Source organism: Cicer arietinum, chromosome 4, assembly GCF_000331145.2.
Source record: "Cicer arietinum cultivar CDC Frontier isolate Library 1 chromosome 4, Cicar.CDCFrontier_v2.0, whole genome shotgun sequence".
NCBI classification, from domain to species: Eukaryota; Viridiplantae; Streptophyta; class Magnoliopsida; order Fabales; family Fabaceae; genus Cicer; species Cicer arietinum.
Genome location: NC_021163.2, coordinates 11,958,380 through 11,982,269, shown reverse-complemented (window position 1 = coordinate 11,982,269; position 23,890 = coordinate 11,958,380). Strand labels below are relative to the sequence as shown.

The 23,890-nt window shown below is 26.7% G+C and overlaps 3 protein-coding genes and 3 pseudogenes across 3 annotated transcripts; 3 read left to right on the top strand and 3 right to left on the bottom strand.

The window, feature by feature from the left end:
* Positions 1-163: 163 nt before the first annotated feature.
* Positions 164-3,038, bottom strand: LOC101512822 (uncharacterized). The gene is made up of 2 exons (XM_012714729.3): positions 2,818-3,038; positions 164-1,480 (listed from the first exon to the last, which is right to left on the bottom strand). Exon 2 carries the CDS (start codon positions 1,064-1,066, stop codon positions 497-499), a length of 570 nt encoding a protein of 189 aa, XP_012570183.1. The 5' UTR covers positions 1,067-1,480; positions 2,818-3,038; the 3' UTR covers positions 164-496.
* Positions 3,039-7,804: 4,766 nt separating this feature from the next.
* LOC113786134 (probable polygalacturonase) lies at positions 7,805-8,654 on the top strand. Its single transcript, XM_027333175.1, has 3 exons — positions 7,805-7,834; positions 8,070-8,393; positions 8,514-8,654. The coding sequence occupies exons 1-3, from the start codon at positions 7,805-7,807 to the stop codon at positions 8,652-8,654; spliced, it is 495 nt and encodes a 164-aa protein (XP_027188976.1).
* Positions 8,655-9,421: 767 nt separating this feature from the next.
* Positions 9,422-11,660, top strand: LOC101499480 (probable polygalacturonase; annotated as a pseudogene).
* Positions 11,661-12,929: 1,269 nt separating this feature from the next.
* Positions 12,930-13,974, bottom strand: LOC140919922 (uncharacterized; annotated as a pseudogene).
* A 61-nt stretch (positions 13,975-14,035) lies between these two features.
* LOC101499160 (uncharacterized) lies at positions 14,036-17,170 on the bottom strand (annotated as a pseudogene).
* A 1,369-nt stretch (positions 17,171-18,539) lies between these two features.
* On the top strand, positions 18,540-20,880 carry LOC101498841 (probable polygalacturonase). Its single transcript, XM_004496773.4, has 6 exons — positions 18,540-18,569; positions 18,956-19,279; positions 19,388-19,508; positions 19,630-19,804; positions 19,913-19,983; positions 20,131-20,880. Exons 1-6 carry the CDS (start codon positions 18,540-18,542, stop codon positions 20,817-20,819), a joined length of 1,410 nt encoding a protein of 469 aa, XP_004496830.1. The 3' UTR covers positions 20,820-20,880.
* Positions 20,881-23,890: the final 3,010 nt, after the last annotated feature.

Below are 23,890 nucleotides of genomic sequence, written 5' to 3'. Positions count from 1 at the left end.
ATGTGTTATCCATCCATACTTTTGTACTGCTATAGTTACCAAGAAATGACAAACTACGTTAGTAAATGACAAAAAAGTTCCAAAACTGTTTAAATACTAACATCATCACAAGATCGTTAAACCACCAATATATAAGATGGAATACACGATTCAACAGTGCAAGTATAACAACCACGAGGTCTGCAATTATATTATTGCCATTAATAATCAGCTCAAAAAAGTATAGATCTCTACAATACTCAGAAGTATGAAAGTCACTCCACATAGAAAATTAGCAGCCCCACATACAAGTAACGAAAATCACAACAAAACAGTGACACCACCACAACATGTTCAATCACAGCTGAAGCAGAATGAGTTTGACAAGCACATCACTCCCGAATCACGGTATATAATATCATATTGTTATATACAGATGACAGACCTCCAATGAAATAACAAAAGACTGAAGTCACCAGCAAAGACACCATGATTAATCTGACAATTAAGCATTCCGTTAGAAGATAATCCTGTCATCATCTGCATTCTCTGCAATATGGAGTGATCTAACTGCTTGTGCTGCTATAAGATCAACGGAGAATCTTGTAGGATCCCACTCTGCTTCTTCGTAAAGCGGTCCGTGCATGTTGTTTTTGTAAGGCCCGGACGAGATAGACCACTTGCCATTTTCAGCAGTGACGGACCATGTGCCACCATCTAGATTCGGAAAACAAGCTCTTTTACCATCCATGAAGAAATCAAGATTATGATTATAATCCCAGGTCTTACACTCAACCTTATATGAATCATCTGAGTCTTCATCGAGTAGAACATGCAGAGCGACAGCTTCCGCAATTGCAGCACCCTCTTCATCAAGTCGTTGTTGTTCTTCTTTCTTTTTCTGTTTCTTTTTTTCCAGTTCAGATATGATGGCAGCAGAAGTAGCTAGAGCTTTTTCCAAGCGTCTCTTTTTCTTTTCAGCTTGTTTCAGACGATCCAACTCATCTTTCACCTGTTTCTTCTTTGCTTTTCTCACATGTTGCCCTTTATTACACGCCATGTTATCCATAGAACTTACTACTGACATAAATACTTAAAAATGATTGTTTTGAACCCCTATTCTTCAAGAGATCTTCTTTAGAGTTGTATACATTTATCTATAATTTTTTTTCTTCCTTTTTTCCCTAAACTATTATTAAGCTAATGAATTCTAATTAGTTGAAGTATAAAGACTAGTACTAACGAAAAAGTTCCGACTACTACACCCACTCAGGTCTGTAGGAGTACCTCATTTTACGAACAATGCAGTCCCAAAAAGAAACGACAGGAGACAACATCAAAGAAAATTCATAAGCACTCTTAGATCCGTCGCTTGGCCCCATTCTTCTTAACTTCCCGCAACCCTTGAACTTGCCCATCCCGAAAAGGCCAACAGGTCTACAGTATTGTTAATAAATCTGCACCGAGAAATCACACTCCGACTCCAGTACACCCTTCCCAACTGCAGTTTAAGGAAAAATACAGCAAAGTCGTCAAAAACTGAAAGTGCTCACAAACATAAAAAGGCATGATTCATTTACAAGTAGATATCATGTAAATGCACAAACTTCCATTATAGTATCCAACTCATGATATTTAAGTATCCATATATATAAAGACAGTCAGGAGAATAGACGATACTGAGGATTACAAATGTTACACAGAAATTGTGACAAATAATGGGCACTAGCATGACTGGATGATGTTGATAACATGCAAAAACAATACATCAAATTCTCAAAACAAGTGTGCAACGTAACTTTTTAAGGAAAGGTTGAGGAATTAAAAGTAAAGGCAGAGAGGAAAGCCATGTAGCACCAACACCTTGGAATGAAGGCTTGTCCAGTGTCCAACAAGTTTCATGTCTAACACCGTTATGACACCGATACAAGTGATTACATTCAATCACTTCAGTTTTCTTCAATTATTACAGTATCTACTAGTCATTGTCATGTCTGTGTCAATGCCTCATAAGCGGAAAGTGTAAGGCAAAAAGACACATTATACATTTTGTATTAGGCTACATAAATTATTCAAAAACAAGCAGACACTCTTCCTTTATTGAATGAGAAATACAGGGGAAAAGGCCATATAAACCTGGAAATTAATCATTGTTAAAACTTCATAAATCAAATTAATAATTGATCAACATGAGAAACAGAGAGTGATGCCCACATCACATCAACACTGATTTAACCAAAACATACATTACATCTGAGACAGTATCATAGTACATTAGCACTAACTTCTAAGTATTGACGGATTAATTAAAAAATTAACCATCCTGGAACGAACAACAAGGGCAAAAAGTGAACGACGATCACTTGAAAACCAAGCCCTTCAATTACTTCTATAATGTATAAACACGATGAATTATCATTGCCTGGACAGAATACACACCAAACTTGATCTAATTATATTTAGTGAGATTGATTTCATGTTTTTACAATATACACAAAAGAACATAATCCATCCGTCAAATCCTAATTGCAACAAAAGAAACCCTAAAATGAACAAAAAATATCATAACCCTAACCAGATCCACCGAATTTTTCGTAAAAAATTCAATAAACTCAATTCGAGTAAAATCCATGCACTCCAATATACAAAAATCACAAGATCTAATCGACCAAAAATATAAAAACTATGAATTTCCCAAAATCAATCACTCCAATACAGAATTAAAACCAAATCCAAAATTCAATCAAAGGAAACACAAAAACAAATCACGAAAATAAAAAAATCCATCACATATTAATGAAGAAGGAAAAAAAAAAGAAGGGAAAAATAAAATCAAACCTGAGGGAATGGCATAGAGAGAGAAAGGGGGAGCAAAACCTATGAGAGTGGTGGTTTAATGACCTAAGATTGAAAGCAAAATAAACGAAAGAAGTGATTGCTGGTAACGAAAGTAGTTGGATCTAGAGAAAACGTAGTTGGGTAGAAAAAGAAAGTGAAAACTGAGAAAGAGAGAGAGAGAGAGAGAGAGAGAAAGAGAGAGAGAAAAGAAAAATGAGATAGAAGAAGAAGTAACCGATAACATGAGAGAGGAAAACAAACAACAACGGTGTCATTCTCGAATAGTGTTGGGACACGTGTGGCTTGAATGATAAAAGGACGTTCTAGAAAAATTTAAAAAATCTGACTTTTTTTGCTTTTGTTTGGGTCGAACGGGCACGTGGCCCCAATTTGGTTCAAAGTGGGACCCACCTAATGGTTTCCGTGGGGCTCGCCCTACCCGAGTGATCGGGCATATTTTTTGCGATTTGCGAATGGGTATGGGGACGGTTCGGATTTTTTTTTTATAATTATTAATTGATGACGTACTATGTGGCTAATATGGAAAATATCAGATGTTTCTATTTATGTAATTGATTTTTTTTTGGTAGAATTATTAATGCATTGGATTGGATATTTAGTCAAAACAATAAATACATTGGATATTTTTTTTTAACCTCCTCATAACGAATTTGTAGTGTTTAAATCTAAATCGATTAAAATATAAATTTTAAAAAATTAAAAATAGTGTAAAATTAAACTTGATTGGATATCTTTAGATATTTTTTTTTAAAGTTCCAATTAAATTTTGGATTTTATATATTGATTTTTAAAATTGAAATAAATTTTAATATTTATTAATTTTTTATTATTATAAAATATTGCAATTAATCTATTATTTTTTTTTTCAATCAACAGTATTTATTGATTTAATTTAGTCTATTTATTTTACTATTTTATTTGTTTTAAACATAATCATTATTATTCTGTAATATTTTTTTAGTATATAAAATGTTATATTTTACATAAAATTTATTAATTTGTTGTAACTTTCTAATATCAATATTTATCACTATATGATTTGAATAAACTGAGAATTAAAATAATTAAAATTACAAATACTTGGATCGGGACAATTTTTTTAAAGGAGTATTACAAATCAAACCGAACATTGATTTTAATCTTTAATTAAATGCAATAATTTTGTATTAAAATTGATATAAATGCACCACAAACACAATAGTTAGAGTTCCGTCAAATAAATGATTTTTTCGGTTATAGCTTGAACTAGAGATCTCTTGATTGATTTATATTTAACTAAAACTTCTTAAATCATGAGATATGAATCATTTGTTAGGAGGGATGGTAATAATAGGTTAGGTCGTCACTCACGGGCCAATGGTCTGACTTACTTATGGTCTAGTCTGATCTGACCTATTTAATAAAAAGGTTAGACTTATGTCATTTTTAAAGTCTATTTATTTAAATAGATCAAACAACTTAAAAAAAAACTATTAAGTTTGACATACCGACCTATATATATTTTATTATTTATTATTATTATTATATTAATAATATTATTTTCTATTTTAAATTCTATCAATTAAGCAATTACTCAGTAAGTATTTCATATTCAGTAGTTGTTTCATATTCGGAAGCATTCTATATTTGGTAGTCATTTTATATTTGGTAGTTGTTCAATTAGAATAACTCAGTAGTCTTCCATATTTGTTTAAAAGGTAATAATGAGTGTGTTTGTTTAAGAAAAAAAAAATCTATTATTTGACACAAAAAATTATTTTTTAGAGTTTAAATGATGTTTGTTTCATATTTTTAAAAAATTATTTTAAATAGGTTTTTAAATAGGCTTCGAGGCCAGACCAGACTTTTAGAAAGGTCAGACCATGCCGAAAAAAAAGCCTATGATAGGCCGTATGCCAATCTTAGGCCTAAAAAATAAATCGTAGACCAGAGACTCAGGCCTTTCAAAACCTGGTCTGGCCTGACCTGACCTATTTCCACCCCTATTTGTTAGTTACATATTTGATTTGATAGATTGGTTGCTAATTAAATCAGATTAAACTTATCTTGTCTTTATTTATTTTTGACAAATTGGTTTGTAAATTGAAATTATATTAAATTGATTTTATTTTTTAATAATTTTATTTCAAATCAAATCAAGTTCAATCTAATTTATTTTAATTTTGAGTTTTAATTTTTCAACAAAAAGTGTAGAAATATCAAAATAAATCATAGAAGTCACAAGTTTATTCAAATCAAGTGTTGCAACTCATATTTGATTTTAACATAATCAATATGTTTTTTATTTATTAATTTACTAATTTATTAATATTTGATTTTAACATAATAAATATGTTTTTAAATAATATTTTTTAACAATAAAAAAAATTTAACAGTAAATATTAAACTGTGTATTGCACCGGTCATTTACGATCATTTAAAACATATAAGTAAAAAGTTGTGGATGATATGAAAATATCTCACAAAACAAATCGATACATAAGAAAAAATTGTTCTTAAACATAAGTATTATTTTAATCTATTATTTTATTTCTCAATATATTATTTATAAATATTACTAATTTTTTTTATAATATAAAAATTAAAATTAAAAATATTTAAATATAAAAATTATTTCAAAAACATCTACAAAATAAAACAATCACATTAAAGTTATTTTTTATTTATAGGAATAGTCAAATCAAAGATAATCGAAGACGTAAAAAAAAGTATAATTTAGACAACTTTATGAAAAAAAAATTATCCTACACTTTATATTTATACTTTTATTTTATACAAACACAAAAAATAATAATTCTTATCCGATTAAATTCAATTTGAATTTCAAAAGAAATTTTAAATTTTTTAAAAACACAAATTTATTTTAAAAAGTTTAAATTTTATATCAAATTTTTTCGTTTTAAATATTTCTTTCCAAAATACATTTATATCAATAAAAATAAATATATTTAATTTAAAATTTTAGATTGAGTATATTAAGTTTTGTGATTTAACTTTAATTATTTTATATTTAAGATTAGATATTTTTTAATTTTTTTTTTAACAATGACCTGTCAAAACAGTTTGACTCTTTTTTCTTGGACTTAATTTTGAGTCTTTTTGGTACGAGTACGAAGGCTTTAGTTAAAAAAAAGTAAGGGGGAAGACCCATTACAGTATTAATTTCCTTAAAAAATGTATTTTGATAAATAATAGTAACAATGATAATATAGTAATAATACTAATAATAGTTTAATTTTCATATATTATTAATGTAATTTTTTTACATATTCAACTAACTTTAATATTGACTTTATAAATAATTATAATAAATATTAAATATAATTAATTATTTAACAATGGTAATTTATTAATAACATAAATTTTTTTTATATTGACATTATATATAAATTAAATTTTAATAATAAATATGTTTATATATTTTATGGGAAAAAATATGTTTATATATCTTTGAATGTTGATTTTTTTTTTTTTATTTGAAAACCATTATTTTATGCCTTAAATATAAAAACATGTAGTTTTTATGTATTTTTCTTTATTTAGGTTAGGCCCTTCTTATTCCAAAAAAAAAAAAATTGATGTAAAATATATTTTCATATATATATATATATATATATATATATATATTATTAAATGTTGATTTTGTTTTCCTTTGACCACCATTTAACAGACTCTTAAAACATGAAAATTTTCAAACATTCTTAATTAATTTTAATTATTTTTTCTTTTTTCGTAATTTACTAAAAATCTTGACATTTAATTTTTAAATATTTTCATATGGGCATTTAAATAATTATTATGATACTTAAAAGTCCTTTGAAATATTTATTTTCAAAATATTGAGTTCAAATAATTATAAATTGATTATAATTTTTTTTCTTCTTTTTTTAAAATAATTCTAAATTGATTTTTTTGTTGTCAACGAATCAAATTTAACTCGGAAAACTAAGAATCAAATTTGTAAAATAATAACCGTTGACCAAATCATAACTATTAATCAAGATTTTAGCTCCGCGTGATAAAATTATGTTTTAAGTTAGTTGATAGCTGAAAAGTTGTCTAATAGCTGAAAAATTAGGCGATAACTGATGAATTATAGCTGAAAAACTAATTAATTGAAATTAAAATATTTGATAAATTTAACTTGTTACAATATGAAATAACATAATTATATTTATCTCATTTCTAAATTTTGTGGTAGAAACAAAAGACATACAAAGCTTTGGAAAAAAAAAAAACTAAAATCATGCAATTTATTTTTTTGGGTACATCATTTATCTTTTTTATTGCGATAAAAACATAAATTTGAAAAATTTTCTAAAAATTTAGCAAACTTCACAAGTATAAATAGTAATAGTAAAAACAATGCAATTCATTTACTGTTTACAATTTGATATAAAAAATTAAAAGATGATGAAATAATAATAAATATGACAAGATATACCTTGATCAATTTGTGTTTGGTATATTTCTTATAACATGAATAATATGAAAGTTCATTTTCTAAAATTATTTTAACAATAAATTAAAGAAATTGAGTCTCTACTTCTATTTTTATGAGGTGAAGATATAAGTAAAGGAAGTTAGATGAACATGTGAGTGAGAAAGTGGTCGGTGAGTGCTCTTGTTATTTTGTATTACTGAAACAAAATAATAAAGAAAAAAAATTATAAATAGAAGAAAATATAAAAAATAATAAACTAAAATGCTATTTGAAATAGTCTTAAAATAAATTATAAATCGATAAAAAAAAATTTGTTCTTCAAACACATCTCATTTAATCCAACAAACTTATAAACTAATTTAATAATAAGCTAATTTATCGACATTAGCAAACACCAAATAGTGACTTTAATATGCATATTATGCATATTAACATTCATAATCTTATATATATATATATGCCCTTCTCTTTTCCACAACAAATTGAAAGTCGAAAAACATTGCAATGTATCATCATAACACGATGCCGAGTCCAAGATTTGGAAATTCCTATGTAATCTTCTTTGTTCTTAGTTGTTTACACTTATTTTTACCTCTTTGTTTTGATCATTTTATAACCAAAATTTTGTTTGTGTAACATTCATTTACATGTTCTTAGTTGTTTACATGTTCCTAGTCATTTACAAAATTTTCTCTTTTTATAACGGTTTGATGTGTGACAATATTTAAGTTTGTGCTCATTTTCTTTTGCGACAAATAACACCGCTCTATTATTAATTTTTGTGCAGGTTATGAGTGTGATCTCTTTAGTTCTAGTATTAGGATCAATAGCAGAAAGCAGAGTAGTGAATTCTAAAATAGAGAACTTTGATTATCCTGCTATCAATTGCAGAAAACACAGTGCAGTTTTGACAGATTTTGGTGCTGTTGGTGATGGAAAAACCTCTAACACAAAGGCATTTAATGATGCAATAAACAAACTTAGCCAATATGCAAATGATGGTGGTGCACAACTTATTGTTCCACCTGGAAAATGGCTTACTGGTAGTTTCAATCTCACAAGTCATTTCACTCTTTTTCTCCAAAAGGGTGCTGTCATTCTTGGATCTCAGGTATTATTTAGCATTTTTTTGTTTCAGTCCTTTTTTGCACTGAAATTTTTAATATTTGATAAGCTTTAATTTTGTAGCATTTATACATTTAAATAATTAATAATACACTTTATGATATAGGTTGAATCAGAATGGCCTAAACTTCCAATTCTACCATCTTATGGAGGAGGAAAATATGCACCTAATGAAAGGTTTAGCAGTCTCATTTTTGGAACTCATCTCACTGATGTTATAATTACTGGTAATCATTTAATTAAGTAATATCTATAGACTATTATTAAAGATTGTTATGTTTATATTAAAAATGGCAAAGCACTTTTTTATGTTTTGAATTTCCAATATAAAATAGAATTTAACGCTTTTAAAATTAGAAGTTGGTAAAATGAATAGAATAATAATTGATTGGTCATGCATATATATACAATAACAACAATTCAATGAATGATTGACAATAGTCAATTTATTATATAAAGTAAGTTTGCAAAATTCATAAAATCATGTAGTTTTCTTTCTTTAGGTTAGGCCCTCCTTAAAAAAAAAATTATGTAAATATATTTTCATATATATATTTTTGAATGATGATTTTTTTTTTGACCACCATTAAACACACATGTGAAAAATTTCAAACATTCTTAATTAGTCTTAATTTTTTTTCTTCTTTCCCAATTTATTAAAAATCTTTACATTTAATATTTAAATATTTTCTCATCTTTCCATATGACATCTAAATAATTATTAAGATACTTAAAAGTCCTTTGAAATATTTATGTTCAAGATATTAAATTCAAATCTATGGGAGGACATTTATAAATTGACCATAAATTTTTTTCCTTTCTCATTTAAAAAAAAATAATTTTAAACTTTTTTATTTTAATCAATGAATCAAATTTAACTCAACTCAAAATCACATCCATAAAATAATAAACTTTGACTAAATAATAACCGTTAATCACTCATAATTGTTAATCATTTTAATATGCATATTAGCAGTCATAATTCCCTCTATATATATCTACTGTATACCCATCTCTTCTCCACAACAAATTAAAAGGAACACGATGCTGAGTCCAAGATTTGGAAATTCCTATGTAATTTTCATTGTTCTTAGATGTCTACACTTATATTCACCCCTTTGTTTTGATCAGTTTTATAACCAAAATTTTGTTTGTGTAATGTTCATTTACATGTTTTTTGTCACACTCACAATGGTTTCTATGTTGATATGTTTGTCATTATAGTTATTTTTTCATCTGAGGTCTAATAATAATCTGCTAGTCCATCAAATAAAAAATTGAAAAATGAAATAACATAATTGTTTGATAGGTTAATAAATTTGGATTGAATGTCAGTGTAAAATAATTTTGCGCAGACAATATTATTATTTCTTAATTTTTTTATGCCTGATAATATATAAGTTTGTGTTCATTTTCTTTTCACAACAAATAATATTGCTCTATTATTAATTTTTGTGCAGGTTATTAGTGTGATCTCTATAGTTCTGATATTAGGGTCAGTAGCAGAAAGCAGAGTAGTGAGTTCTAAAATAGAGAGCTTTGATTACCCTGCTATTAATTGCAGAAAACACAGTGCAGTTCTAACAGATTTTGGTGCTGTTGGTGATGGAAAAACCTCTAACACAAAGGCATTTAATGCTGCAATAAGCAAACTTAGCCAATATGCAAATGATGGTGGTGCACAACTTATTGTTCCACCTGGAAAATGGCTTACTGGTTATACTAAAGGATCATTTATATGATACAGGATGAATCAGAATGGCCTCAACTTCCAGTTCTACCATCTTATGGAAGAGGAAGAGATGCACCTGGTGGAAGGTTTAGCAGTCTCATTTTTGGAACTCATCTCACTGATGTTATAATTACTGGTAATCATTTAATTAATTAACATCTATAGGCTATTATTAAAGATTGTTATGTTTATATTAAAAATGACAAAGTAAATTTTTTTTTTGGAATTTGACATATTGTAATTTGATTATTAGGTAACAATGGGACTATTGATGGACAAGGATCTTATTGGTGGGGCAAGTTTAAAAAGAAGCAAATGAAGCTCACCAGACCATACATGATTGAAATCATGTACTCTGATCAAATCCAAATCTCAAATCTCACTTTGATCAATTCTCCATCTTGGTTTGTTCATCCAATTTACAGCAGGTTTGATAAAAATACACCATTTTCAATTTTCTCAACCTTAGTCCATTATTATTATTCCTTATGCATAATAATACATTATTTTATTCTTCTAATTAATTTTTTTATTTTCAGTAACATAATTGTACAAGGTCTTACCATTCTTGCACCAGTTACTTCTCCAAACACAGATGGAATTAACCCAGGTAATGTATTTATTCATCCATTATATGCATAATAATATCACCAGTTTAAAAAAGCCAGTGAAATTATTATGTATATATCCATTATTAAGTAATTAAAACTATCAAATACAAGGACTAAATTACTAACCACTTTTTTGTTTTGTTTTTTGGTTAACAGATTCATGTTCAAATGTTAAGATTGAAGACAATTTCATAGTTTCTGGTGATGATTGTATTGCAATAAAAAGTGGTTGGGATGAGTATGGTATAAAAGTTGGAATGCCAACACAACACGTAATCATTAGAAGACTAACATGTATATCCCCTGACAGTGCTACAATTGCATTAGGAAGTGAAATGTCTGGTGGAATTCAAGATGTTAGAGCTGAAGACATTACAGCAATCTCAACAGAATCAGCTGTTAGAATCAAATCAGCAGTAGGCAGAGGAGGATTTGTGAGAGACATTTTTGTCAAAGGAATGAACTTGAACACTATGAAATATGTGTTTTGGATGACAGGTTCATATAGTTCACACGCTGATGAAGGTTTTGATCCAAAAGCATTGCCTAATGTTACTAATATTAATTACAGTAATATTATTGCTAAGAAAGTGACATATGCTGCTCAACTTGAAGGAATTAGTAATGACCCTTATACTGGAATTTGCATTTCTAATACGAATATTGAAATGGCTGCAAAGAAGAAGAAACTTCCATGGAATTGCACTGATGTTTCTGGTGTTACAAGTAGTGATGTGACACCTCAACCTTGTGCTTTGTTGCCACAGAAAGGTAAATTTGAATGTGCTTATCCAAGTGATAAATTGGCTATTGATAATGTTCAATTCAAGACCTGTAACTTCAAAAGTAGTAACCTCTTCTAAATGTAATTTTATTTTATTTTATAGTGATGGACATTTATGTTTTTTTATAAGGATAAAAAATTGTTATCAAAGGTTGGGATTTTTTACTTTTGTTTCTTTTACAAGGATGTTAATTGTCATTTTGCTTATCCATGGTATATATTCTATGAATTCATTTTAGGACAGTGGTTACATTAGTTAAGTTTATTTATTTTTTATTTATCTTAAAAGAATGATAAATTTATTATAATTAATTTACACAAAGATTTCGGCTCAAATCTAAACTATTAATTTTGTAAGTGTTCGATAAATTTTAATTTTTTTTTATTTTTTAATTAAAATTAATTTATTAAAAATTAATTTTAGTCGCTTTAAAACTAAATACATACAAAAATTGATTTGGGAAATGAAAAAACGATTTTGAGTCAAAAGTGGAACGTGAAAACAAGGAGAATTGGGTCTTTATTTGGATTCTTCTTTTTAAAAACTAACTTATTTTCTAAAAGGAATAAAACCATGCATTCTTTTTACTCACAATCTGTTTGAAAGTTTGACAAATGAATTAGATTAATATTAGTCATGTGATTTTAATCGTTCCCTTAATTAAATTAAATACAATTAAAAAAAATGAATGATAAAAAAACAAAACATCAACTCAAAATAATTAAAATAGTTGTATACTAATTCAACCAAATTACTTATATTTTGTTATGAATATTTAATTAAAACTTCACCCACCCCATCCCTTTCAACATCCCTCCATCCCTTTTAAGTTTACATCCTTTCAGGTATGGAACATTCTACAGTATTGTTTATGCAATTTCAGTAATCTAGAATATTCAATTTTTCTTTTCTTTTTAGAATGAGTAATCTAGAACTTACAATTTATTTATAAATTATTTTCTATTTACTTTTATAAGTTTACCAAAATAGTTTATAAAAATAGTTTATAATTTATATAAAAATAATTTAATTTAATTTTATCTTTTATTATATAAATAACTTATAAAATAGCTTATATATAATCTCAGGCGGGTCCAAGAATTTGCCTTGGCAAAGAGTTTCCATACAGACAGATGAAAGTATTTACTGCAGTCCTGTAACGTAGCCACAGCTTCAAATTAGCAGACCAAAATATATCGATAAAATACTTCTTTACGTAGTCTTCATCTCCTAAAACCTCTAAAATTGCAATTAAAGAGGTGGTCGGATCTAGCTTAGATAACATAAAAGATTATAATTGAAATTCATAAAAGTTATATAGTTTTATCAAAGATTCAACATAACATCAATACACAATACAAATATATTATATGAAAAGAGACATTTACATTGAATTAAAGTTTTGTCATTCGTTCTCCTAAAGCCTTGAAATCATCGATAATTGAATTAGAACTAAAGGTTTCAGCTATTTCTTTTTCAATATAAAACATCATATTGTCAGCAAGAAATTCATCCTCCATCTTGCTACGCAGTCTTATCTTGATAATCTTCATTGCTGAAAATGATCTTTCTGTAGTAGCTGTAGAAACCAGAAGAATTAAAATAAGACGAATTAATCGATCAATCAAATAATATGTATCCGCCTTTCCTGTTTTTTTTAGAGCTTCATATAATTCAGACATAGTTGACAAGTTATTTAAATCTGGATGACTAACAACATCAAGAAAAAAGTGTTTCAATTGAAATCTCAAATTAATTTTATCTTGATAATTAAAATCCACAGGATAAAATTTATTTACAAGAGTACATATATTATCCATATCAAATGCTTTGTAAATATCTTTAGGAACCAAACTATTGCTTAGACTCAAAAGCTCCATTGTTTACGCACAAAATCTATGATTCAATTCTTGCAATTGTTGATCAATTGTAACACAAAAGAGATTCACTCTATATTGTTGACCCACTATATAAATAGCATTACAATCGGGGGAATCAATATCATGCTGCTCACAAAATAATATCACATTTTTCAATAAATCATCCCAATCACCATCTCTCAACTTTTGAATTAATATTTTTGTATTGTTGACTAATTACATTGCATTAAGTATATCTTGAGATTTATGTTGTAAAGCTTGACAAAGATGATATGTAATTCCTATAATCTCTTTCATCGTGTGCAAAATCAATATAAACTCAAATGATTTCATAAGCTTATGAACAGCATTAGCATTACTACATGTAGAATAATTTGTTCGATTTCTTCTAATATCTTGAAGAACTGCACAAGTTGGATTATACAAATTTATCATACTACAAACAGAAGAAAAATGTTAGCTCCAATGAGTATCGCCGACTCGTTTCAAATTGCAAATCTGATTTTGTCCACTACCACTTTCAAGTTCACCAATCTCTAACAAAGTTGAAATCTCCTATAATATGACACTTTGCAATTCATCATGTCGTTTACTAGAGAAACACACAACATTGATAATAAAAGTTAAGTGTGAAAAGAAATCATGAATAGGAAAAACTTCTCTATAAGCAATAACCAAAACAAGTTGTAATCTATGTGCAAAATAATGTATATAACAAGCATAAGGACAATCTTTGAGAAATAATGCTTGTAATCTATTCAACTCCCTCTCATATTACTAGCACCATCGTACCCTTGTCCACGAATATTTAAAATATCAAGACCATACCGAGAAAGAACATCACAAATGGCTTTTTTAAGAGTGATCGTCATAGTGTCTTTAACATGCACAAGACCAAAAAAACGTTCTTGTATCAATCCATTTTTATCCACAAACCTCAAAATAATAGCCATTTGCCCCCTTAGAGATTCATCACGTGATTCATCAACAATTATGCAAAATTTAGAATCCCCAATCTCTCTCGAATATAGCTTTTCACTTTACTAGACATGATATGCAAAATTTCCTTTTGAATTTTAGGAGAGGTATGCTTTGAGTTATATGGAGCATTCTCTAGCACTACTTTTACAAGTTCATCATTGTATGATGCTAAGAGTTTGATCATTTCAAGAAAGTTACCTCTATTTTTTGATCCTAGTGATTCGTCGTGGCCACGAAAAGCACAAGCTTGAAATGTGAGTCAACGAATTGAATCAATAGAGCTTTTGAGGCTAAGTCTATTTTTGCTGATGAGATCGACACTCTGCACATTAAAGCCGTTTATGGTGTACATAGATTGATTGCACAAGTCTTGACATGCTTTCATTGCATTATTGTGAAACAAACAATGACTTTCTCCAATTTGTTTAAGAATAGGACAACTCTTTCCGGCATTGACAATTAGTCGGAGAGTACTCTAGCCATGAAGGGAACATTTTGAACCAAGATGCCTGAAATCGTCTTGGACGCTTGTCTCTATTTAGGGGATATTTTTCAATTACACATTTAGTAAACAACTAAATATGTTTTCATTTAGTAGAGTTTACTACATAAATTACATAACGTTAATAATAAATTATGCTATAAAATAAATAAGAATCAAACATGATATAAAAAAATTATACAAATATGTCAAACTCAAATTAAAGACAAACAACTTATATTATAAAAGAAAAATAATATACAACAACAATAATGAAGTTACGTGCGGGGAGCTTTTGTTTCAAATATGAATTATATACATAATAAAGTTAATTGTATTTTCTTTGTCTTGTGTATTGAAGTTTTTTTAATTGGTTAACTTTTGTTTCATGGTTGTTTTAAAATATATGCCAATATTTTGAAAATAAATTTTAAATGTGAGATTTAGAATAACAATAAATTTCAGTTGATTACTTACCAAAAAACTACTTTGATAGGGAGAGTCAGTGAAGAGACGAAGCTGCAAAGAGCAATATAGCAATATGAACATAGAACTGATAGGATAAAAGGGAGAGAGAGGGAGGGATACGGAGAGGATAAATTGAAAAGGGTAACGTTAGCTTCTCAAAACTATAAAGGTTTGAGGAATATTTTTGTAATTATTATTATTATTATTATTATTATTTTAATAATCTATCTTTATTATTTAAAGAAAGGGAGACCGATAGGAAAAATTGAAAAAGTTAGTTTCTCAAAACCACAAAGATTTGAGGGATATTTTTGTAATTATCACTATTATTTTAATAAGATGTCGTGGCCTCTGGCCGCTCCGTAAAAGGTCCACCGAATGTAGGGATATGTAGCTAATGTAAGAAGAAAATAATATTAAACATCATCAAATCATTTTTTATATGGAAAAAAAAAATTACCTCCAAGAGATACTGTAGTTAACAGCGTATCCAAACTCTATTGTCAAGGAGGATTTTATATATTTTAGGATTGTTTATAATTTGAAGATATTGTAAACTTTTTTAAAAGATAAAGATATTATAGAAACAAAAGTTGAGAAATATATTGATGAAAAGGAGATTAAGACAACTATTAAATATTAATAAAATGATTTTATAGTAAAGAATCTTTTACTTAAGTGTTTTTGAAGGTAAAATTAAAAGAATATGTACATGAAAAGGAAAATTCAGTTGTACAATGCTATTTAAGGGTTTCGAAGTTGGCTTAATTTATTCTTTTATGCTTTTTTTTCTTTCTGAGTTAGGTTCTTGTCCTCTTAAATTTTTGTTTTTATTTTGTTTAGCTAAAAATATTACATAAATACAAATATATTTTTAAAGATGACAATGCTAATATTGTGTGCATAACAAAGTTCATATATGAATTCTGACCATATTCAAATTCTTAAACCCCTAACTAATTTATAGTATATTATATATGAAGATGTTATTTAATTTTTTTTAATAAATGTTTTTATTTAGTTTGTAATACGTCATTTGACATAGCAAACTAATTTTTGTAACTTCAGTTGCCATTTTAAAATAATATTATGAGTGATATATTGAAGTTTTAATTTGTTTTTTTTTTTTGCTATTTATAAATTACATCAACATAATTTTTTTTAATGATTATGATTCTTTGTAAAATAAATTTTATTGATCGGTTACAATATTTCATTTATCTATTTAACATATCCTCTTTTTTTATAAATATAAACTATAAAAAATGTTAAATGCATATTATTGTAAAAAAAATTGAAATTTTTTAGTGAAAGAGTATTTACTCAAAATGCTAAAAATATTTAATATATTTCTTTAAAATTTATTTAAAATTTAGAGTATTTTATTATATAAGTTTTTTGGATATATATGACATTTGTCATTTCATTAAAATAAATATAATTTATTTGATGAAGAACTCTTATTATTAATACATAATTGAAACAAATTCGTGCAGCGCAAGAATATTATCTTTATTAGTGAGACAAAAGGAGCATACCTAAAAGACAGTAATTTCATCAAATATAACATAATTTATTGGCTTTTTGGCATGTTCACGGTGCTTGTTAGTTTTATGGTATAATGAAATTGATTTGATATTTTCACTTAATTTTAAAACAATTTTTTTTTCTCCGACTCAAAACAAATAAATAACATTTATTATTTTTATTTTAAAATTTACATATATCTACTAGTAAGCACTACTATAACCACGGACTATCTTTTCTAATCATTGTCCACCACCACTCGACCACCACAATCATCACCATCTCCAATTACTATCATTATCTTCAACCATTGCTGCCGCACTCGACCACCACTCCGTCTACAATCACACTTGAACCACCCTCTTCAAATGTCCGACCATATTTTTTGACTTTTACAACTATTTTAGATAACTGATCACCAGTGCATTAATCATTTACACAATTACTACTTTCAACCATTATTAATAAAAATATTATAATTAAATAAATTATCAGTTTATAAGATTTAAATTATTTAAAATAATTATAATTTTAATAATATTTATTAATTATTTGTATATGTTAGTATATTTTTATATTTAGATAATTAAAAATAAGACAATATAAAGAGAGTAATTTAATTCAAATAAAATAAAAAATTGAAATCAAACTCATAATTAAATTTCAGAATTTGAAATTAAAAGTTGAAAATCCAAAATTAAATCTAGTTTTAATTTAAAAAAGTTATCAAATTATAAAACCAAAATCCACCTTGATTGGGGACTGAATAATTTACTCTTAGTAATTTTTTTAAATATTTACTTGTCAAAATAGTTTAACTCTTGTTTTCTTAGACTTATTTTTGACTCTTTATGGTATAGCAACTCTATAAAGTACGAGTACTACTGTATAGTAAGGGGAAAGGCCGATATAGTATTAATTTCTTGTAAAAATAATTATTTTGATGAATAATAATAACAACGATAATATAATAATAGAAATAATAATAAATATGTTCATATATATTTCGGCAGAAGATATATTCTTTGAACGTTGGAAATTTTTGATTTGACAACCATTCTTTTATGTCGTAAATATAAAAACATGTAGTTTTTATGTAGTTTTCTTTCTTTAGGTTAGGCCCTCCATATTCCAAAAAAGAAAAGATCATGTAAAATATATTTTCATACATATTTTCAAATATTGATTTTGTTTTCCTTTTACCACCATTTAACCCACTTAAACTAGAAAAATTTCAATAATATTTAATTGATCTTAATTTTTTTTCTTCTTTCGTAATTTACTAAGAATCTTAACATTTAATTTTTAAATCTTTTCTCATCTTTTCATATGGATATCTAAATAATTATTAATATACTTAAAAGTCCTTTCAATTATTTATTTTGAATATATTGAGTTCAAATCGAGAGGGGTACTGGTGGGACAATTATCAATCGACCATAACTTTTTTCCCTTTCTTATCATTATTATTTTTTAAATAATCTTAAATTTATTTATTTTTGTCAATCAATCAAATTTAACTCAGAAAAATTAAGAATCACATTCATAAAATAATAACCATTAATCACAATTTTAATATGCATATTAGCAGTCATAATCCTCTATATATATCTACTATATGCCCATCTCTTCTCCACAACACACTGAAAGTAGAAAAACAGAACACGATGATGAGTCCAAGATTTGGAAATTCCTATGTAATTTTCTTTGTTCTTAGTTGTTTGCACTTATTTTTACCCTTCTCTTTTGATCATTTTTATAACCAAAATTTTGTTTGTGTAATGTTTATTTACATGTTCTTTGTCACATTCACAATGATTTCTATGATGTCATGTCGTTAATATAAAGTTATTTTTTCCTCTGACGTGTAATCGTAATTTGCTAACCCATCAAATAAAATATCAAAAAATGAAATTACATAATTGTTTAATGGGTTGACAAGTTTTGATTGAATTTCAGTGTAAAATAACTTTACACATACAATATTATTATTTCCTCTTTTTTTGATCAGAGGCAATATATAAGTTGATGTTTATTTTCTTTCTCGACGAATAACATCGCTCTATTGTTATTTTTTGTGCAGGTTATTGGGTTGATCTCTTTAGTTCTGATATTGGGATCAATAGCAGAAAGTAGACTAGTGAGTTCTAAAATAGAAAACTTAGATTATCTTGCTATCAATTGTAGAAAACACAGTGCAGTTTTGACAGATTTTGGTGCTGTTGGTGATGGAAAAACCTCTAACACAAAGGCATTTAATGATGCAATAAACAAACTTAGCCAATATGCAAATGATGGTGGTGCACAACTTATTGTTCCACCTGGAAAATGGCTTACTGGTAGTTTCAATCTCACAAGTCATTTCACTCTTTTTCTCCAAAAGGGTGCTGTCATTCTTGGATCTCAGGTATTATTTAGCATTTTTTTGTTTCAGTCCTTTTTTGCACTGAAATTTTTAATATTTGATAAGTTTTAATAATTAATAATATACTAAAGGATCATTTATATGATACAGGATGAATCAGAATGGCCTCAACTTCCAGTTCTACCATCTTATGGAAGAGGAAGAGATGCACCTGGTGGAAGGTTTAGCAGTCTCATTTTTGGAACTCATCTCACTGATGTTATAATTACTGGTAATCATTTGATTAAGAAATATCTATATGCTATTATTAAAGATTCCTATGTTTATATTACAAATGACAAAGTACTTTTTTTTTTTTTTTTGAATTTAACATATTGTAACTTGATTATTAGGTAACAATGGGACTATTGATGGACAAGGATCTTATTGGTGGAGCAAGTTTAAAAAAGATAAAATGAAGCTCACCAGACCATACATGATTGAAATCATGTATTCTGATCAAATTCAAATCTCAAATCTCACTTTGATCAATTCTCCATCTTGGTTTGTCCATCCAATTTACAGCAGGTTTGAAAAATACACACTATTTTTAATTTGCTCAACCTTAGTCCATTATTAGTCTTTATGCATAATAATGCATTCTTTCATTCTTCTAATTAATTTTTTTATTTTCAGTAACATAATTATACAAGGTCTTACCATTCTTGCACCAGTTACTTCCCCAAACACAGATGGAATTGACCCAGGTAATGTATCTATTCATCCATTATAGCATAATAATTTCACCAGCTTAACCGGTGAAATAATTATGTATATATTCAGTATTAAGTAATAAAAATTATCAAATACACATACTAAATTACTAACCACTTTTTTTGTTTCTTTGTTAACAGATTCATGCTCAAATGTTAAGATTGAAGACAATTTCATAGTTTCTGGTGATGATTGTATTGCAATTAAAAGTGGTTGGGATGAGTATGGTATTAAAGTTGGAATGCCAACACAACACGTAATCATTAGAAGACTAACATGTATATCCCCTGACAGTGCTACAATTGCATTAGGAAGTGAAATGTCTGGTGGAATTCAAGATGTTAGAGCTGAAGACATTACAGCAATCTCAACAGAATCAGCTGTTAGAATCAAATCTGCAGTAGGCAGAGGAGGATTTGTGAGAGACATTTTTGTCAAAGGAATGAACTTGAATACTATGAAATATGTGTTTTGGATGACAGGTGCATATGGTCAGCATGCTGATGAAGGTTTTGATCCAAAAGCATTGCCTAATGTTACTAATATTAATTACAGTGATATTGTTGCTAAGAATGTGACATTTGCTGGTAAACTTGAAGGCATTAGTAATGACCCTTATACTGGAATTTGCATTTCTAATACGAATATTGAAATGGCTGCAAATAAGAAGAAACTTCCATGGAATTGCACTGATGTTTCTGGTGTTACAAGTAGTGATGTGACACCTCAACCATGTGCTTTGTTGCCACAGAAGGATAAATTCGAATGTGCTTATCCAAGTGATAAATTGGCTATTGATAATGTTCAGTTCAAGACTTGTAGCATCTAAATGTAACTTTTTTTTAGTGATAATAATATATATTGACTGATATGAAATTTTGAACCATAAAGTGATATTGAATTGTTATCAAAGTTGCATAGTTTTTTATTTTTGGGTCTTTTATAAGTATATATGTTTGCTAATAATGGTTTTTGAAGGATTCAATAATGTTTAGCCCTTCATAGACTTCTATCATTTTACTTATCCATGGTTTATATCCATGAATTCATTTAAGGATATAGTTTTCTTAATGACAAAGATAAAAAGAATATAAATAAAGAGTATATGAGATATAGCAACCCATTACAAGAAACTTCTACATACCCATAATCCCTATGAAATCTTCTCTAGCTGCAATTTCTTAGCCACATAGAAGTCACATAAGTAGAAACTATAGCACATATGGTTCTTGTCCAGACACATGTATACCAAATATTAATGACACTATGTCCCTCTAATTAAGGCACTAAAAGCCTTTCTATGTGGCAGAGTGCATTTTCATAGTAGCATTCACTATTTGTTAACTTTCTCTGCAGCAATCAATTGTTTCATTGAAGTATATGTAGAGAAATTTTTATGTTGTCACAGTGATATAATACTTGGATATAATGTGAAAGAGTTAAGTATTAGTTTTGGGACTCTCTCTCTTGCATAAATAAAAGTGATGCACCCACTGTAGACAGTGGTTACATTAGTTATGTTTATTTATTTTTCATTTAGTTCTTATTCTAAAAATAAGGAAAGAGTTAACTACAATTGATTGGTCAAGTAGTAAAATGACGGGTATTTGCTTTGACGAATTCTATTGTTTTTGGATCTGACATATCCTCGTTAATGCTATTGGGGAAGATAAATTAAAATAATTTTATAAGTGTTTAATGAATTTTAAAGTTTTTTATTTCTTTTAATTAAAATCAATTTATGTAAAATTAATTTTAGTTGTTGTGAAATCAAACACACTTACAAAAATTGATAAGGAAAATGAAGAAGCAATATGGAGTTAAAACTGGTAGGTGGAAACAAGAACACTTGGGTCCTTTTTTGGGTCCTGTTTTTTAAAAATATCTTATTTTTTTATAAAAAAAATAAAAAATAAAACAAAATCATGCTTTTTTACTCACAATCAAATCATGCTTAAAAGCTTGACAAATGAATTAAATTAATATTAGTCATGTGATTTTAATTCTTCCCTTAATTAAATTTAATAAAATTAAAAAAAAATGAATGATAAAAAAACAAAACATCAACTAAAATAATTAAAACACTTGTATACAAATTCAACCAAATTATTTACATTTTGTTTTGAATATTTATATTAGTGGATGTCCATTCCCTTTGCCCTTCTACATTTCTTAATATCTATGACATTTATTAGGGGATGATTTATTATTTGTTTGTAGGCTATACTAATTGCTAGTGACTTTCCTTATGTTAATGTAGTCATTCATGTACTTATGTACTTATAAGTTACAAAATTTATGTCTTGTAGAGTTTTGTGTCTTATAGATAAGACTAACATGACATTGTAAAGTACACTCAATAAGATTGAATATAATGATTATATTCTTTATTTTTTTTCTTCATCTATTTTGTTCTATATTTTGTTTTTATTTAGTTAATTTCGTAACAGGTTACCCGTATTATTCTCTACGATATGAATGATAGGAATTCTCTTGAATGTTATATTACAATAATAATTTTCTTCTTCTCAATATCTTTGTACTAATCTAATTATTTTAAACTATCATTCTATTTTTGTTGGATATAATTTAATATTCAAATTTTCATTATGAATGTTATTTAAGTAACTTTGATCTTATATATACAATATTAATTAACATTATATATTTGAAGATAAGTTTTATTGATAATTTGAGTTGCTAAATTATTATCTTTAAATTCTCACATTTTATTTTATATATTTTATTTGAGCAATTTATGAGTAGAAAATAAATAATTTATTTTATAGTTATTTAGATAAAATATGGTTAAAGTTGTTGATGGTATAACTAGTTGGGTCATCCTATATTACTAAGTATTGTATTCGAATTGATATTGAACATTATATAGCATATGCTCGTATACAAAAATGGAATTTAAGAATTCATTATTTATTATATATATTTAAAACAGACCCCCGAATGTCACCTCACTCCCGAATGCCACCTCATTTTATTTCATCCACCTATACAAATATTTCTCACATCAGCCAAAAAGCTGATGTGGACCTCTCATCCTTTCTCCCCTCTCAATCATGTTCTCAATGTCTAATCTCCTTCAATCCTCCTCTCAATAATAATATTATTTTATAATAAATTTATAAATTATAAAATTATTTTACAATTATTTATAATAAAATTATAATTTATAAATTATTTTATAATTTGATAATAATTTATATTATTATCAAATTATTTTATATATTATTATCAAATTATTTTATAAGTTATTTTAAAAATTATAAAATTATTTATAATAAATTTATAATTTATAAATTATTTTATAATTTGATAATAATTTATAATTTATATTATTATCAAATTATTTTATAAGTTATTTTTTTAATAAATTTATAAATTATTTTATAATATCATTACTCATTTACCAATGTTAATAATTTATATTATTAGTCATTAAATTCAATGTAAAAAAACCATCTAATCACTCATAAATATCTATTATCTATTATATATATTTAAAACAGACCCCCGAATGTCACCTCACTCCCGAATGCCACCTCATTCTATTTCATCCACCTAGCCAAAAAGCTGATGTGGACCTCTCATCTTTTCTCTCCTCTCAATCATGTTCTCAATGTAATTTCCTTCTCAATCCTCCTCTCAATAATAATATTATTTTATAATAAATTTATAAATTATAAAATTATTTTATAATTATTTATAATAAAATTATAATTTATAAATTATTTTATAATTTGATAATAATTTATATTATTATCAAATTATTTTATAAGTTATTTTATAAATTATAAAATTTTTTATAATAAATTTATAATTTATAAATTATTTTACAATTTGATAATAATTTATAATTTATATTATTATCAAATTATTTTATAA

Excerpts from the sequence above, each read along its gene's own strand:
- LOC101512822 (XM_012714729.3), bottom strand. The coding sequence starts at position 1,066 with ATGTCAGTAGTAAGTTCTATGGATAACATGGCGTGTAATAAAGGGCAA.
- LOC113786134 (XM_027333175.1), top strand. The coding sequence starts at position 7,805 with ATGCCGAGTCCAAGATTTGGAAATTCCTAT. Across the intron at positions 7,835-8,069 it reads CAAGATTTGGAAATTCCTAT|GTTATGAGTGTGATCTCTTT; the intron begins GTAATCTTCTTT and ends ATTTTTGTGCAG. Across the intron at positions 8,394-8,513 it reads CTGTCATTCTTGGATCTCAG|GTTGAATCAGAATGGCCTAA; the intron begins GTATTATTTAGC and ends TTTATGATATAG.
- LOC101498841 (XM_004496773.4), top strand. The coding sequence starts at position 18,540 with ATGATGAGTCCAAGATTTGGAAATTCCTAT. Across the intron at positions 18,570-18,955 it reads CAAGATTTGGAAATTCCTAT|GTTATTGGGTTGATCTCTTT; the intron begins GTAATTTTCTTT and ends TTTTTTGTGCAG. Across the intron at positions 19,805-19,912 it reads GTCCATCCAATTTACAGCAG|TAACATAATTATACAAGGTC; the intron begins GTTTGAAAAATA and ends TTTTATTTTCAG.